This window comes from Sorex fumeus, unplaced genomic scaffold, assembly GCF_029834395.1.
Source record: "Sorex fumeus unplaced genomic scaffold, SorFum_2.1 ptg000013l, whole genome shotgun sequence".
Lineage (NCBI taxonomy): Eukaryota > Metazoa > Chordata > Mammalia > Eulipotyphla > Soricidae > Sorex > Sorex fumeus.
The window spans coordinates 297,501-314,481 of record NW_026606070.1 but is presented as its reverse complement, the minus strand read 5'-3'; the positions used below and the strand labels follow the sequence as shown (position 1 = coordinate 314,481).

At 42.7% G+C, this 16,981-nt stretch overlaps 1 protein-coding gene across 1 annotated transcript in view; it reads right to left on the bottom strand.

The window, feature by feature from the left end:
* Positions 1 to 2,999: 2,999 nt before the first annotated feature.
* Positions 3,000 to 16,981, bottom strand: part of SNCA (synuclein alpha) — a 106,565-nt gene continuing 92,583 nt past the window's right edge. Inside the window, exons 5-6 of the mRNA XM_056111290.1 lie at positions 7,790 to 7,873; positions 3,000 to 3,032 (exon numbers count right to left, since the gene is read on the bottom strand). Of these exons, the coding sequence (XP_055967265.1) occupies positions 3,000 to 3,032; positions 7,790 to 7,873 (117 nt within the window). The remainder of the gene's footprint in view (positions 3,033 to 7,789; positions 7,874 to 16,981) is intronic.

Here is a 16,981-nt window from a genome sequence, read left to right as displayed (position 1 = left end):
TTACATGCGGCTGACATGGGTTCGGTTCCCAGCATCCCATATGGTCCCCTGAGCACTGCCAGGAGTGATTCCTGAGTGCACAGCCAGGAGTAATTCTTATGCATTGCTGGGTGTGACCCAAAAAGCAAAAAAAAAAAAAAACAAAAAAAAAACATAGTCTGAGACTAATACCCAAATACAGAGAAGCAAGGGCCAGGAGGAGGGTCCACTGTTGGAGGCTTAACACCAGTGGTGATGGAGAGAGGGCAGTTAGGACAGGGAAGGGATCACTAGGCAATGAGAGTTGGAAAGGAGCACTCTAGACAAGAACTGGGTGCTGGAAGGGGGAAAAGGGACAACATGATAACCTTTCAGTACCTGTGTTACAAACCAGAATGGCCAAAAGGGGAGGGAAGAACTTAGAGGGGCTGTTCTTGCCGCCCCCATACACTGTGTCCTGTACAACTTTCTGCTTTAGGCTGAGCACAATACACACCCCTGGACAATCCCTTGTGAAATGAATACTGATCACTATTTTGTTTTTTTGCTTTTTGGGTCACACCCGGCAATACACAGGGGTTACTCCTGGCTCTGCACTCAAGAGTTATTCCTGGCGGTGCTCAGGGGACCATATGGGATGCTGGGAATCAAACCCGGGTCAGCCACATGCAAGGCAAACGCCCTACCCACTGTGCTATCTCCCCCCTGAATACTGATCACTATTGATGGTTTTCTTCAATTATCATTAACGTGAACTCTGCTTTTTTTTTTTTAAGCTTGGCCAACCTGGGTTTGATTCCTCCGCCCCTCTTGGAGAGCCCGGCAAGGTACCAAGAGTATCTCGCCCCACAGCAAAGCCTGGCAAGCTACCTGTGACTTATTCGATATGGCAAACACAGTAACAACAAGTCTCACACTGGAGACATTACTGGTGCCTGCTCAAGCAAATCGATGAACAATGGGAGGACAGTGCTACAGTGCTACGAATTTGATTGCTCTGCTGCAAGGGTCCATCCAAACCCAGCCTTGGAAGTTTCACTACAGCCCTGTTCGAACAAAGGGGACTGAATAAGTCTGATCTGTAGGGTCCGATGTCTGAAAAAAACAAACCTATTTCCAGCCCCCACCCCCGCCCCCATCCTCAGGTCACTTTAAAGGTGAGTGTCTCAGGCAGGTGGGCGGTAAGTGTCGAGCATACACTGTGTCCTGTACAACTTTCTGCTTTAGGCTGAGCACGATAACCAGCTATCATTCCACGGGGATGTCGATGCACATATTAGTACTAAGATCCTTTAGGTGCAGACGAATGTTTTAATTTTTCACTGTTTTTTTTTTAACTCATTAGATATTGATTGATGTATCACTGTATCACTGTCCTCCCGTTGCTCATTGATTTGCTCGAGCGGGCCCAGTAACATTGTGAGCCTTGTTACTGTCTTTGGCATATCAAATACCTCACAGGGAGCTTGCCAGGCTTTGCCGTGCGGGCGAGATACTCTCCGTAGCTTGCCGGACTCTCTGAGAGGGGCAGAGGAATCGAACCCGGCTCGGCCATGCTGGCTGAGTGCAAGGCAAACGCCCTACCCGCTGTGCTATCACTCCAGCCCATTGATTGATGTATGTAAATTAAATAGGAGATTGCCCCTTCTCTCCAGGTTATCAGGGATGCAGGCAGCTTCACACTCTATGGAAATCTCTTCCAATAATAGGGAGATTGGAAGGAAGTTTTGATGGTGACTGTGCTTAGACTTACTGCCTTCCTTGAAAATAATCCATGTGTAGCAAATTACTCACAATTACATATTTCTCACAGTTACAGACTGGTCATTCTCAGTGTATCCATTCTTACAACTAAATTTTGTACAGAAGACTTTTTTCCTGAAGAATAGGGATAAACAAAAAAAAATCAATTTCTTTATGGTTTTTCAAATCCTTCACCGTCAGCATTCAGAGTGAAATAATAGATTTTCCCTTATAGAAAAATGCTTTTAACCAAACACCCTAGAATTCGTGTTTAGCAAAATTTGAAGGCATCCATTATATTTTTACATAAATCACTAGCACTGACATTTATAAGATAATTCTCAGAGATCTCTAATGGCATGTCCTGAATAGAATCGGGTTTTTCATTATTTTTTATGAAGGAAATGATGAACTAAACAAAGTTAAGCAAGTTCTTTATGTGTAAACATGTCTAACGAACATTTGAAGTGGATGTAGCCAGCTCTTCTTACATTTATCCTTACATGAAACCCATTCTGTCAGAACAAACACTTAAGGCACCATTCTTATTGGTACGTGCTATTTCAGGGAATTCAGAGTATTAAATTAATATTTAATCTTTTCCTAATGCTTCTAAAATTCTACTTTCAATTATTGTCAAGCTGTTTCTATTTAATTTTGTCGTTCTCTTTTTCTATTTTTAAGAGTAGAGTTTATTATCAGAGATGGAGCAAACTATTTTTGTAATGAGATAAGATTTTATTTTACCTTTCACCATTTATATACAAACACATGTTAATAAAACATATCACAAAACAATGACATCACAGAGTTAAAATTCATCGGTGCCTAGTTTCATGCGCACATTTTAGGTATAGTATATATTAACAAGTTTCACAATAATTGCTCGTAGAAAGAATGATTAAAAGACATCTAGAAATCTCATACGATAGTCAAACACTCACAACTTTTCAACAAGAGCAACAAAAAATAGCGAAGATTTAGAAATAAGCAGTAGTCACTTGGGTGTTTTTAATTAGTTTTAACATTTTAGGTTTGAAGCCACAAAATCCACAGCACACAAGAGCCCTGCTACCTTATATTGATTTCAGTCAAAGGAAGCACTGAAATACAAGTGGGGTCAGGTACAGATATTCCAGTCACGGCTGATGGAAGACTTCAAAGTACACTGTAAAAACTGAGAAGATGCTAGGACCGGGCACATCGGAGACTCTGAGCACGTGTACAGGATGGAACATCTGTTGGCAGGTCTGAGGAGACGGGCGCAGAGATGTTTCTCAGGCTTCAGGCTCGTAGTCTTGGTACCCCTCCTAATTGTAGGGGCCAGAAAGACAACAGGTTGAGTTGGTGTCAATGAGTCATCATTACCAAGACTTCAGGCAAATAAGGGATGACTCACCGCTTTGAGTAAAGTTTAAAATCATAGTTCTGCTAGCACGTGTGGTTGGCCTCCAAGCCATGGAGTAAAATTCCTGGTACTAATCTCGGCCATTCTTGGGTGCTAGTCTCCTATTTTGTTACGTTATGTTCCCTAGATGAGTGCAATCTTTCTATGTCTATCCCTTTCTTTCTGAGTCATTTCGCTTAACATGATACTTTCCATGTAGTAACACTTGTATGTAAATTTCATGACTTCGTCTTTTCTAACAGCTACATAGTACTCCATTGTGTAAATGTACCAGAGTTTCTAAAAAAAAAATAAAATTTAAAAAATAAAATAAAGTCATAGTTCTGGTATGCCTCTATTGGTATAAATTTTATTTTTCACAGCACAACTTTCTTTTTTATAGTCTTGACTTCCTGTCAACTATGAATGATCAGCTTTTGTTTTTTGTTGACTCAGGCGACATGATTTACGATGGTATTGATGATAATATTCAGGAATACAATGTCACTGCATTGCACCAAGCAGCACTATCACGAGAATTTCACCACCCTCGCACCATTGCATTTAACTCCCTTGTCTTCCAATGTGACTCGTGGCTCTGGGCTCCCGGGTCTCTCCGGAAGGACTCGGGACTATGTCTGCAGCCAGGCATAGAACCCAGGTCAGCCGCATACAAGGCAAGCAACCGCCTGCTGTACCAGATCTCCATTTCTCTCCCCACCCCCTTCCCTTCCTCTCCTTCCCATCCCATCCCCCCTCCTTGGTCTCCTCCCTTTCTTTTCTCTCCTTTTCTTTTCCCTTCCCTTCCTCCCTTCCTCCCTTTCCCTTCCTCCTCCCTCCCACTCTCCCTTCCCCTTTCTTCTTCCCTCCCCCCTTCCTTCCTTCCTTCCTTCCTTCCTTCCTTCCTTCCTTCCTTCCTACCTTCCTTCCTTCCTTCCTTCCTTCCTTCCTCCCTCCCTCCCTCTCTTCCTCCCCCCCTTCCTTCCTTCCTTCCTTCCTCCCTCCCTCCCTCTCTTCCTCCCTCTCTTCCTTCCTTCCTCCCTCCCTCCCTCCTTCTCTTCTTCCTTCCTTCCTTCCTTCCTTCCTTCCTTCCTTCCTTCCTCCCTCTCTTCCTCCCTTCATCCCTCCCTCCCTCCCTCCTTCTCTCCTTCCTTCCTTCCTTCCTTCCTCCCTCCCTCCCTTTGTCCCCTCCTCCCTCCCTCCCTCCCTTCCTTCCTTCCTTCCTTCCTTCCTTCCTTCCTTCCTTCCTTCCTCCCTCTCTTCCTCCCTCTCTTCCTTCCTTCCTCCCTCTCTTCCTCCCTCTCTTCCTTCCTTCCTCCCTCCCTCCCTCCTTCTCTTCTTCCTTCCTTCCTTCCTTCCTTCCTTCCTTCCTTCCTTCCTTCCTCCCTCTCTTCCTCCCTTCATCCCTCCCTCCCTCCCTCCTTCTCTCCTTCCTTCCTTCCTTCCTTCCTTCCTTCCTTCCTCCCTCCCTCCCTCCCTTCCTTCCTTCCTTCCTTCCTTCCTTCCTTCCTTCCTTCTCACCTTCCCTCCTCCCTCCCTCCCACCCTCCTTCCTTTGTTCTTTCCTCCCTTTCTTTCTCTCCTCCTCCCTCCCTCCCTCCCTCCATCCCCTCCCTCCCTCCCTCCCTCCCTTCCTTCCTTCCTTCCTTCCTTCCTTCCTTCCTTCCTTCCTTCCTTCCTTCCTTCCTCCCTCCCTCCCTCCCTTTGTCCCCTCCTCCCTCCCTTCCTCCCTCCCCTTCCTTCCTCCCTCCCTTCCTTCCTTCCTTCCTTCCTTCCTCCCTCCCTCCCTCCCTCCCTCCCTCCCTCCCTCCCTTCCTTCCTTCCTTCCTTCCTTCCTTCCTTCCTTCCTTCTCACCTTCCCTCCTCCCTCCCTCCCACCCTCCTTCCTTTGTTCTTTCCTCCCTTTCTTTCTCTCTCCCTCCCTCCCTCCCTCCGTCCCCTCCCTCCATCCCCTCCCTCCCTTCCTCCCTTCCTTCCTTCCTTCCTTCCTTCCTTCCTTCCTTCCTTCCTTCCTTCCTTCCTCTTTTTACCTCTTTCTTTCTTCCTCTTTCCTTTTTTTTTGGGGGGGGGAGGGGCTGACAGGCACAGCCTGCTTGCTTTAGTAAGGAAGCCAGCAAGTGAACATACGTCAGACCAGCCTGGGCGCAGGGGAGGGTGGTGAGTGCCTGCACCTGCCGGTTTCAATAGGACACTGATACATTACTGCAAACACTCCCTCTCGCTGGGCACAGCACGTCAATTGGAGGATTTTTCATCCACAAGCACCTGTTTACACTGGCACGATGGAGTGAGGACATAACAGTGTTGGATAATGCCTGTCTCTGGAGAGAGTCCCACCAACCCTCGCTCCCACAGCAGATATTTCAAGATGAGCAATTTTTCCTCACATATAGCAAACCTTTACGATGCTTCTTCTTGCTGCGTGTCACAGAGATGATGCATATGCAGCGTTTACAATGAAAATCTCAGTTTCCTAAATGTTTGTTTTTTGTTTTTGGGATGAAATCCCAACGGATCGTTGAAGCCAGATGATCGGAAGGTTCATTTCCTGTGGTGCAGATTCCAAGGGCTGGAGTGAGGAACATTGGTCAAACCCTCCCATTCTCGGAGCTAAGAGCTGAACTTGTGCAACTCCATGACATCACCACACTGACCATGCCACTCACAGTGTAAAGGCATGGAGGCCTCTCTGATGGTCCCCATACGATATGGTCCTTTGTGATTGGGAAAAAAAAGCTCATCTAGTTCTCAGATTTCCCACCCCCCACCCCCCGAAGCCAATTATTCCTTACACTAGAAGTCTGATGAGGAGGTGAGTTTAGGATCTGCCTACACTTCCATTTTTTTTCTGGACTGTACCTCAAACCATAACTTCACTTCTCAGAATCCCTCCTACACCTGTGTATATGCGTTCACCGATGTGTAATTCTTCATATCTGACAGTCCCTGTGCAAGAATGCCTTCTCCTCCGTACTGGCCAGTCATACCTCCCAGCTTCTTCCAGAAGCTTCTTCCTTAACACTACTTCTTCTAGAAAATTCTGCTTGACAATTTAAGCGAGTCACTTACAACATTAAACTGTATGTCAGTTGCCCTTGTGATAGGTATAAGAAGACAGTCAATGTCTGTAATAGAATCACGATGAATGAATGAAGGAATGTAATTATATCTGCAGTCAATCAAAAAGTAAACACCTTGTGTCTTGGTTTTATCAATTACTTTGATTTTTTTTTCTGCAGAGCTTAGCATTGTGAATTGCATAAAATACCCACATACGAGTGGGATCTTATTGACAAAGAAACAAAATAATTGCAGTATCTATAAATGTAATTAATATCAATGTCATTTTATGATGCCCTGGAAAATAACAGAAAAGGTGTACCTGTTTTCACTCACTTTCCAGCAAAACAATGATAGATTTTTGAGATATCTGGTTTTGGCAACAGATTAGTATCTTCAAACAATGGCTGGCAAATCCCCACCCCACCCCCATTTTTGAGTAGAAAGAGAAATAATAGGTTTTACATTAATTAAAACTAAAGCCACTTAGTGCTGGGATTTTCTTCTTTGTGGACAGATTTTCAATAATAATCTAGTTACTTTAAAACAAAGTAATTAGGGGCTGGAGCAATAGCACAGTGGGTAGGGCATTTGCCTTGTACACGGCCGAACTGGGTTCGATTCCCAGCATCCATAGGGTCCCCTGAGCACCGCCAGGAGTAATTCCTGAGTGCATGAGGCAGGAGTAACCCCTGTGTATTGCTGGGTGTGACCCAAAAAGGAAAAAAAAATAAAGTAATTAAAAATAAAATTTTTATTCCTTCTTAGGTCAATCTCATTTACCAGGAGGGAAATTTCTAATATTCCTTGTGATACATTTCATATTTAAATAACTCATTTATTTTAATAAATAAGATAAAATTAAATTTTACTAATTAAATTGTATTTAATGCTAGACTGAAATATGTTTATTGCCACAAACCATGCATATATTGTATTTCCAAAAATTATAGTTTATAATTTAGGGGGAAATTTTGAGGGGCAAAACTTGTCAGTGCTTAGTGGCTACTTTAGACTCAGTGCTTGGGGGTCAATGCTTACAGGGCTCATAGCCCGGGCTCATGGCTGACAGTGCTCACCATCCTGGATTTCTTTTTCTTTGAATGCAGAGACCATGCGGTGTCCTGGACTGAGCCTCAGTCTCCTGAATGTGAAGCAAAATCACCAAACTTATGCACCAACTCCCTGGCCCTTGAGTTTAACATTTTTATTGAAAATTTATAATGCCATACAAGCAACGTTGAAGTTAAACAAAAATATTACTTCTCTTTGGAACACAGTTTCTTTGTCAACTTTTATTTTGCAATAGAGGGATACCATTAGAAGTATTCTCTAAAGCAAGGGTTGAGAAAATTTTCATATAGTGTCAGCCTGCAATTCAGGCGCTTGGTGCTACATACAGTTCTGCTGCTTGTTGCTTTTATGTAAGTTTGAACAATTGTAAAAATCCATGTCCTGGATTTGGACAATTTGTATTGCAAGAGACTAAAAACATATTCACTGAAGAAAAACGGGAGGGAAATCTCACAGTGAGAGATCTGGGGTGGTGCTGTTATTAGAAAAAGCCAGCTCAGACTCCTCAGTGTTATACACATCAAACTCCACCAGTGCGCACGCATACCTCGGAAGGCATCTCATAGGCCTCGCTGTCAGGCTCCCCGGGCATATCTTCCAGGATGCCTTCCTGAGCGCCTCCTTCTTCACCCTAATATTTCAATGAAGAAGCGTTAAAAACACTTGTGCCATTTTTGCTTTTCAATGTGTAGCAAATTCTGGAAACACGCATCATCATGGTAGAAATAGAAAAACGACTCTTTGCCAGCTCGTACTGCCAAACGCTCAGCCACCAGCCCACCTCACCGACTCCCCACTGAAACTATGAGGAGATGCATGCTGAGAGCGGATACTCCTGGGAACACTGGTCCCTGCAGCTGAGAACTCTGGGGGCCTTTGGGAGGCGGGTGGGACAAGTCCTCGTCCTGCTGGGTCCAGCGGCCAAACCCACACCCCAGCACATGCCAAGGCCTCAGCTCCACCCCTTCACAATTACTCTCTGCAGACACGCCAAACTGCGAATAATTTCATGAACCCCATGAGATCTCTGGTGTTTTTCTGGAATTGGGATGGGCACCTTCCTGCAAGCCCCCTCATTGGGACCGTTCATTCCCCCCCAAGTCAAATCATTGGCCCAGAACAGAGATCCTGAAGTCTCTGGTCACCTCCTAACGCTTCAATGGTGAAAGTCCAGGAGGAGGGAGCACAGCAAATTAGATGAAAGAGTCCCACAGAAGCCAAGTAAAATGGAGAGAAACAAAAACAGTATCACAGCCGGCTCAACGAGCAACACACAGCCTAACAAATGATCAGATAAGGATTTAGCAAACCCATAATCAACTATAACTAACAATTTTCACATGAAAAAGTTGATTTTTTTTATTCTTATTGATTTTAAGACTGGAGCTTTGTTATTTACTGAACTTCAACTCTAGAATTGTGTCAGTCGTTGTTGTTTTTTGCCTACATTAGACTTAACAAAAAAATCTATTAAAAAAATTAAACTTCACTTGTTTGTTCATTGCAGCACTCTTTACAATAGCCAGAATCTGGAAAAATACCTGAGTGCCCGAGAACAGATGACTGGTTAAAGAAAGTTTGGTACATTTACACAATGGAGTACTATGTCGATTGCCTCGAGCAGGCCCCAGTAACGTCTCTTTCATCCTAGCCCTGAGATTATATTCAAGGCTTTTTAGGAGAATGAGACCCATCATTGTTACTGGTATTTGGCATATTGGGTATGCCATGGGGAGTTGGAGTACTATGTAGCTGTTAGAAAAGATGAAGTCATGAAATTTACATACAAGTGGTACTACATGGAAAGTATCATGCTAAGCGAAATGAATCAGAAAGAGCGGGATAGACACAGAAAGATTGCATTCATCTGGGGAACATGAAGTAACAAAATGGGAGACTAACACCCAGGAGTGGCCGAGATCAGTACCAGGAGGATTACTCCATGGCTTAGAGGTCAGCCGGGCATTCTAGGGGGAAGGGCAGCTCAGATAGAGAAGGGAGCACCAAATAAAGGGTTTTGGGAGGATCCTCCCAGGATGGGAGAAGCATGCTGAAAGTAGACTATAGATCAAACATGATTGCCACTCAATGCCTCTTTTGCAAACCACAGCACTCAAAAGGAGAGAGATAACAAAAGGGAATGCCCTGCCACCGAGACAGGGTAGGATGGGGGTGGGGAGGGTGGAGGGGGGAGGGATCCTGGGACCCGTGGTGGTGGGGAATGGGCACTGGTGGAGGAATGGGGACTCGATCATTGTATAACTGAAACCCAAGCACAAACATTTGTAAGTCTATAACTGTACCTCAAGGTGTTTCACTAATAAAAAAAAAATTGAACTTCAGGGGGCTGGAATGATAGCACAGCAAGTACGGAGTTTGCCTGAGCAGAGTAGATCTGGGTTCAATCTCTGGCACCTCATATGGTTCCCCAAGCCCGCCAGGAGTAATGCTTGAGCACAGAGCCAAGAGTAAGTCCCAAACATGACCAGATATGGCCCCGAAGCCAAAAATATTATAAAATGACACTTCATATTATTGGTGATAAATGAAACTCTCCCATGCCTTTGGAAAGGAATATGGTAACGTGAGTTATTAAACTTACATATGTGTAGAATTTATTTTATACTGATATATCATGATTTACAATATTAATGTCTTAGGTATACAGTGTTATTACATTACACATGCCACTGATTTTGCCCAAGACATTGATTATCCAAGAAATATTCCCCCAAAGGTGCCTAAAATATTTTTCACAGAATTAGTAACTGCACTGAAAAACTGCTGACATAAATATTCATTAGATAAAAATTAAAATGCACAGTTCAACTACTCAATAATTTAAAATAATGCATTACCAGAGGGGCTGACGAGATACTACAGCAAGACGGGCACTTGCTTTGCCCATGGCTGACCTGGGTTTGATCCCCGGCATCCCATCTGCTTCCCTGAGCCCCACCAGGAGTGATTCCTGAGCACTGTTGGGCATTTCCCCCAAACCAAAAATAAATATATAAATAATGTATTACCATGACATGATATTGATAAACAAAATGAGAATTTAATTATCAAAGAAAAGTTAATATGTATAAAGTGGGCTGGAGCAATAGCACAGTGGGTAAGGAAGGCATTTGCCTTGCATGTGGCCAACATGGCCGACCCGGGTTCAATTCCTCCACTCCTCTTGGAGAGCCTGGCAAGCTACCAAGAGTATCTGCACTGCACTGCAAAGCCTGGCAAGCTACCCATGATGTATTCAATATGCCAAAAACAGTAACGACAACTCTCACAATTTGTTGTGAGATATTACTGGTGCCCGCACAAGCAAATCAATGAACAACGGGAAGACAGTACTACGGACAGTGCTATAAAGTATTGCAAACATTGTGGTTCTAAAAGACGTAAAATTAAGATGGTGTGCTTAAAAGAAAGGCAGAAGAGGTTCTTAAAGTTGGAAATTGATGAACATACTGTTATACAACCAATGAATCTAAAGAAAAGTAGGAATCAAAGGTTACCTCATAATGAACAAGAATGAAGTTTTAGCTGTCCAAATATGGGATAGAGGAAAGGCAGGTTGAAGAGAAAAGATAATAGTAATAAGGGTTTACATAGGGAAACACAAAGTAAACTCAAATAAGTAATCTCACAGTTTGAAAACTAGAAAAAGGAACAACAAATGAATCTCAAAGTAAGCAGAAGAAAATAATCAAAATTAGAGTGAACAGCTGGTAGGGCGTTTGCCTTGCATGCAGCCAACATGGCCAACACAGGTTCGATTCCCAGCAACGCATATGGTCCCCCGAGCACCACCAAGAGCAATTCCTGAGTGCATGAGCCAGGAGTAACCCCTGAGCATTGCCGGGTTTGACCCAAAAAGCAAAAAAAAAAAAAAAAAAAATTAGAGTGAAAATAAATGATACAGAAATTTTTAAAAAATGATACAAAGGGTAGATGAAACCTGGAGTTTGTTTTGCAAAGAATGGACAAACCGTTAGCTAGATTTACAGAATAAAAGGCGAAAATCCAAACAAATTGAATCAGAGATAAAAGGGGAGAGATTGCAACAAACACCTCTGAAATGACAAAAGATCATATAAATTTATGACACAGTGAATAACTATATGCCCCTAAGCTGGTGACACAGTACAAAGCTTAAGGAGCTGACCTTGTCTGTGGCCACCGCTGTTTTAGTACCTGTTAGAGGATGGTTCTCTGAGCACTGTCAGAAGTGGCCCCCACGCACAGAGCCAGGTTTAATCCATGGGCACTGCTGGGTGTGGACCAACCTTCCCTCAAATGGAAGCAAACACAAAATGTGAAGATTGTCTGGCTTCAAGCCCAGAGATGGAGCAAGCTAGAGTACTTGACCTGCATGTTTAAAGCCCTGGGTTCAGTTTTGTGCACCATGAAAACATCCCCACCAAAAAAATTGACTTGAAAAATGATCAGAAACACTTGAAAGCTACAAGTCACTACTGAAGGAAATAGAGAAAAGAGTAAAGAATAGAAAAAATAGTTCATGTTCATGGACTGTCACGGTCAATGCTCTCAAAATTATATCCCAGATATTATATTGATTCAGGACAATTCCCATCAAAATACTAATGTTGTTCATCAAGACTTTGGAATAATGCTAATAAAAAATGCTCCTGAAATTTACATGAAATCATAAAACTCCCTAAATAACCAAAGTAACTATGAGAAAAAAATATGATGTAAGGCATTATAGTCTCTAACTGTAAACTATAATAATGGTAGTACTGCAATAAAGGCAGATTTTCCCATCACTAAAGGCAGATTCTCAAATCAGTGGGACAGAATTAAGAGTCTAGAGATAAATACTATGGAATGTCAATCTCTAATAAAGGGTCTGGGTGCATCAAGTAAGGCAAGAAGATTCCCCAGGAAAATTACATTTAAAAAAACTCTTTCTGTACCTCAGAGCATTCACGGTAGTTAATATTTTAACATTTAAGTGGGAAAATGGCCTTGAAATTAGGCAAGAATTCATAAAATACATTGAAAAGCAGAGGCAGAACTCTCCTCTTAACACGTGCCTGAGGATAAAGACCTCAGAGGTGTCTTCGATGATTTAACTCAGGAAAAAATATCAACTAAATAAATAAGTTAATGGTGCTGCATTTAACTAAAATTATTTTACTATGAGAATGAACTAAATTAAAGTGTAACCTACTGGTTAGAAGAAAATATTTGCATTCCATGCGTCAGACAGTGGGCTCATATCCAAGATATATGCAACACACATAACTTCAACAACAAAACAAATAACATTTAAAAATAGGGAGGTTATACTAACAGACAGACACACACTTCTCCTATGAGAACATACTGGTGGCCATCAGGCATACTAAAAAAAATTATCTGATTTTTCAGGAAAACATAATGAAACTGTAGTATCACCACACACTGGTGAGAATGGATGGTCTCTATTGGGATAATCTGAAACAATCAATTCTCTCAGGGATATGGTTTTATTTTGCTTTTTGGATCACACCCAGCGATGCACAGGGGACACTCCTGGCTCTGCACTCAGGAATTACTCCTGGCGGTGCTTGGGACCATATGGGATGCTGGGAATCGATCCTGGGTCGGTCACGTGCAAGGCAAATGCCCTCCCCGCTGTGCTGTCGCTCCAGCCCCCTCAGGGATATGGTTTTAAAAAAGGAACCCTCCACTCATAGTTGCAGATTATTATGATTTTACATCTAATGGAGCGAGAGCCCAGCGGGCTGGAGTGATAGCACAGTGGGTAGAGCATTTGCCTTGAACACAGCTGATCTGGTTTGATTCCTCTGCCCATTTCCGAGAGCCCAGCAAGTTGGGATACCGAGAGTATCTCGCCCGCAGGGCAAAGCCTGGCAAACTACCCGTGATGGATTCAATATGCCAAACACAGTAACAAGTGTCACAATGGAGACTCTACAAACCACTGAGGCAGTGCTCCGGGGGTCTGCAGGACTATGTGACCAGGGGACCATGTGATCAGGGAACCATGTGATCAGGGGACCATGTGATCAGGAATCAAACAGGTTTCAGCCACATTCAATGTTTCCCCTTAACCTCTGGATTACCTCTGCCATGTAAAAAAAAAGATGAAATTCTGTGCTTTCCTACAATATTCATGGAACTAGAGGGTGTTGTGTAGGTGATATGAGACAGCAGGAAAAACACTAGCACCAACAGATCTCACACATAGGTGAAATCTAAAGAAACAACCCAAGGGAACAGACAATGAACGATGAAAGAACATCTTAATTCTGCCAACGAAACAGAGTTACCAACTGGGTGGGGAGGTGGAAGGGGGGTTGGTTGAAAAGGGCCTAGGGACAGTGATAGAAGGATATTGACACTTTGGTGGTATACAGTAACGTGTGTGCCAAAAAGAAGAATTTTTAAATAAACAAATAAATAAATAAATAAAAATGTAAATAGATACTGAAGCCAAGCTAGAAGCTTTTAGAGATTTATGGGGCAGAGCCATAATACAGCAGGTCAGTTGCCTGCCTTGCACAGAGCTGACCCAGTCTGATTCCCATCACCCCTGTGGCCTCCAAGCCTACCAAGAGTGATCCCTGAGTGCAGAGCCAGGAGTAAATCCTGAGCACAACTTGGTGTGGTAACAAAACAACAAAAGATGGTTTTGGAGATTGAAAAAAAAATTTACAAATTACTATGTTATCAAACATCTGGGTAATAGGACCAATCAAGAAAGCTTTCAGAATAAAAATAAAATTACATTAAATAATTATACTCTCAGAGAAACCAGTATCACATACAAATAATTTAAATTTAGAAGGCATTCTCTCTCCGCTTTGGATAATCAATTAATATACTGCTCATTTGAGTGCCTTTGTTCTCCTAACTCTATCTTTAGTTTTGGCAACCTTCCCGGGAAAAGAAAAGAAAGATAAAGGGAAAAGATCAAATGAAAACTCATTTATTTGGCAGCTTTTAAGAGGTTTGAGAGTGAGGGAGAATATCAAGTGGATGTTTTAAATCTGCTCCAGTTATTTTTGGATCATTCCTCAGTATGATCCCTGAACACAGCTTTAAATATATCCAATAAAGAAAATCATAAAATCATTGATCTATAAACCTAGAGTCTATATGAAATAATTTTAGAAAAGAAATTTTTTGATAAAACGAAGATGTAGAGTTATGTATTAAATCCCCATTTTTCACAATCAGCATAACAAGCAAAGGCACAACCAGAGTCAGGAGCCTGCCCCGTAATTAGCTGACTCATGGAACAAGACCTCACAATAGAGCCACAATTGCCAGGCTTTTTCCTAGCACTTGGAAGAAAATCTAACTGCAAAAGCACTAACCGATAGAATGTCTGGGAAAACCTTCAATTTTCATGCATGAAGACTAATGTTTTATGAATAAAATGTTTTCTAAATATATTTTGATTTTGTTCATTACATAAATGGTTAAGATTATTAGGGATGGGTGCTTGATCGTTGTATAACTGAAACCCAAGCACAAAAATTTGTAAGTCTATAACTGTACCTCATGGTGTTTCACTAACAAAAACAATTTAAAATTTTTTAAAAAAGATTATTGAGGATAAGACCCTTGGCAGGTGATTAACTGGGACACCAGAGTGAAGTGGGTCAATCTAAGAAAAAACCAAAAAAACTCTTGTTTGGAGCTCAGAAGCAGCTAGCAACTAATTGACTAGCAACTAGTCAATTTTTCTTTTTATTCAATTTTTTTAATTAAATACACTGTGATTGACCAAGCTGTTCCTAATACAATTGTTTCAGGCATTCCATGTTCCAACATCAACCCCTGCACCAGTGGAACTTTCCCTTCACCAAAGTTTCCAGTTTCCCATGCTCCAGTCCAGCCTGTGCCCTTAGCAGGCACAAACAAAAAATTTACCTCATGTTGCTTGTCACAACACAAAGGAAAGTAGAATAAAGAGATCAATAAAAGTCAATTTATGATCATTGTTGTATCTCACGCTGGTGTTACTGAAGTCACTGAGAATTTACTGGACTGGTCGGTGCCAGCCGAGTTTAAGTTCGTTTCCCAATCCGTTTGTGTTTGTAAGCAAATTTTCAAACTGAGTAACTGAATGAGGAATCAGGGAAAGGGGAGGTCTGGGAACCAGCAATCGAAGGAGAGAGAGAGGGAGCCTTCGACGCTTCACTGCATCTGGGAAATGCTGAAAGTCCCCTGGGAAAGACAAGTCGCTCTTGATAACATAGTAAATCATGGGTTCAAGGTTGGTGGTTAGCAAATCTTAGTTACTGTCAGAAAAACAACAAATTCATTATACACGAAAGAGTGGACAGGAGATTCAGGCTCTGAAGCAAAGGCTGTAACAATCGGTTCAACATCAGTGGCCAGAACACGGAGTATAAACTTAGAAAGAAGTGAAAGGATGCTAGCTCACCTGCCGGCCCTGGTCTACTGATTCCCGACTAAATCTCCAAGGAGATGCATGCCAAGCAGCTAAAATTCATGAAAATACTGGTTTCTGCAGCTGAAAACTCCGGGGCAACCTTGGGAGTGGGCAGGAGGTAGGTGGAGTGATTACCTGCCCTGCCAAAGACCCTGCAGTCACACCCATACCTCACGCCAAGGGCTCAAGTCCTCCCCTTCACGAATATTCTCTGTAGAAATGCCAAAATGCGAATAATTTCAGGTACCTGGTGCCCAGGCTGAAGTGTTTTCTCTATAATATAACATTCCAGTAGGAGCACACCAAATTAGGTGGGAAAAAAACTTAGAAGCCAAGAAAGCTCAATAAACAAAAATCATACAGAAAGTTCAACTAGCAGCAACAGCTCAACAACCTCGCAGATCAGCATTTAAAGTCCTCATGGTGAGATAGAACAATTTACTTTTCACTGTAGTATTTTTTAAAAAATCATTCCATAAGATATTTAGTTTTAACAAGCAAAATAAAATAAATTATTTTGTGTCCATTAAGGGGACAGGTTTGAGGGGTGGTTGGGAAAATGGGATCAGATGTCACACTGGTGGAATACTGAATGGAATGAATATTGAATATAGAACCAAGGAATCATGAACAACTTTGTAAGGCATGGGTTTAAATAAAGGGGAAAATTTAAAAATAAAATACAAAAAAAAAATTGTGCTGCTTTGAGGCACACCAGGCAGTGTTCAGGGCTGACTCCTGGCTCTGTGTTCAGGGATCACTCCTGGCGGGGCTCAGGGGACCATATGGGGAGCCAGGGATGGATTTCAAGTCCATCATATGCAAGGCCAGAGCCATACCTGCTGCTGGACCGACCATCTGCTGCCAACCTTAGACCACTTTCAGCAGATTCCTTCTTTGTCCTTTTCCGCACTGCAGATGGGGCACCTTGCTGAAGAGATGGGAGGGGGCCGGGGGTGGAGATAGGGATAAAGGACAGGGGTTCTTTAATAGGGAGATAGGAATAAGGGCGGGGAAGATGAGGACGATGGCCCCAAGGAAGGAGGGCTGGGAAGGGTTGTCACAAGGCTGGGTCCAGGATGTGCCTGGGAACTTGAATAATCCAGATGCCCAGACACCGGAGGGAAGCTCAGTATCCTGATCCCTATCATTGGCCGGCCTGCTTGGAACTCAGTGAGAAATGCTCAACCCTCCCTGCCCCCTTTGTTAATTAGATAGGGAAGGGGGAAAGGAGTTTGCTTTGTTCTGGGATCTGCTTAAGGAAGAGGCCCCCTCAGAACCTGGGAACTCCCTGCATTCGTT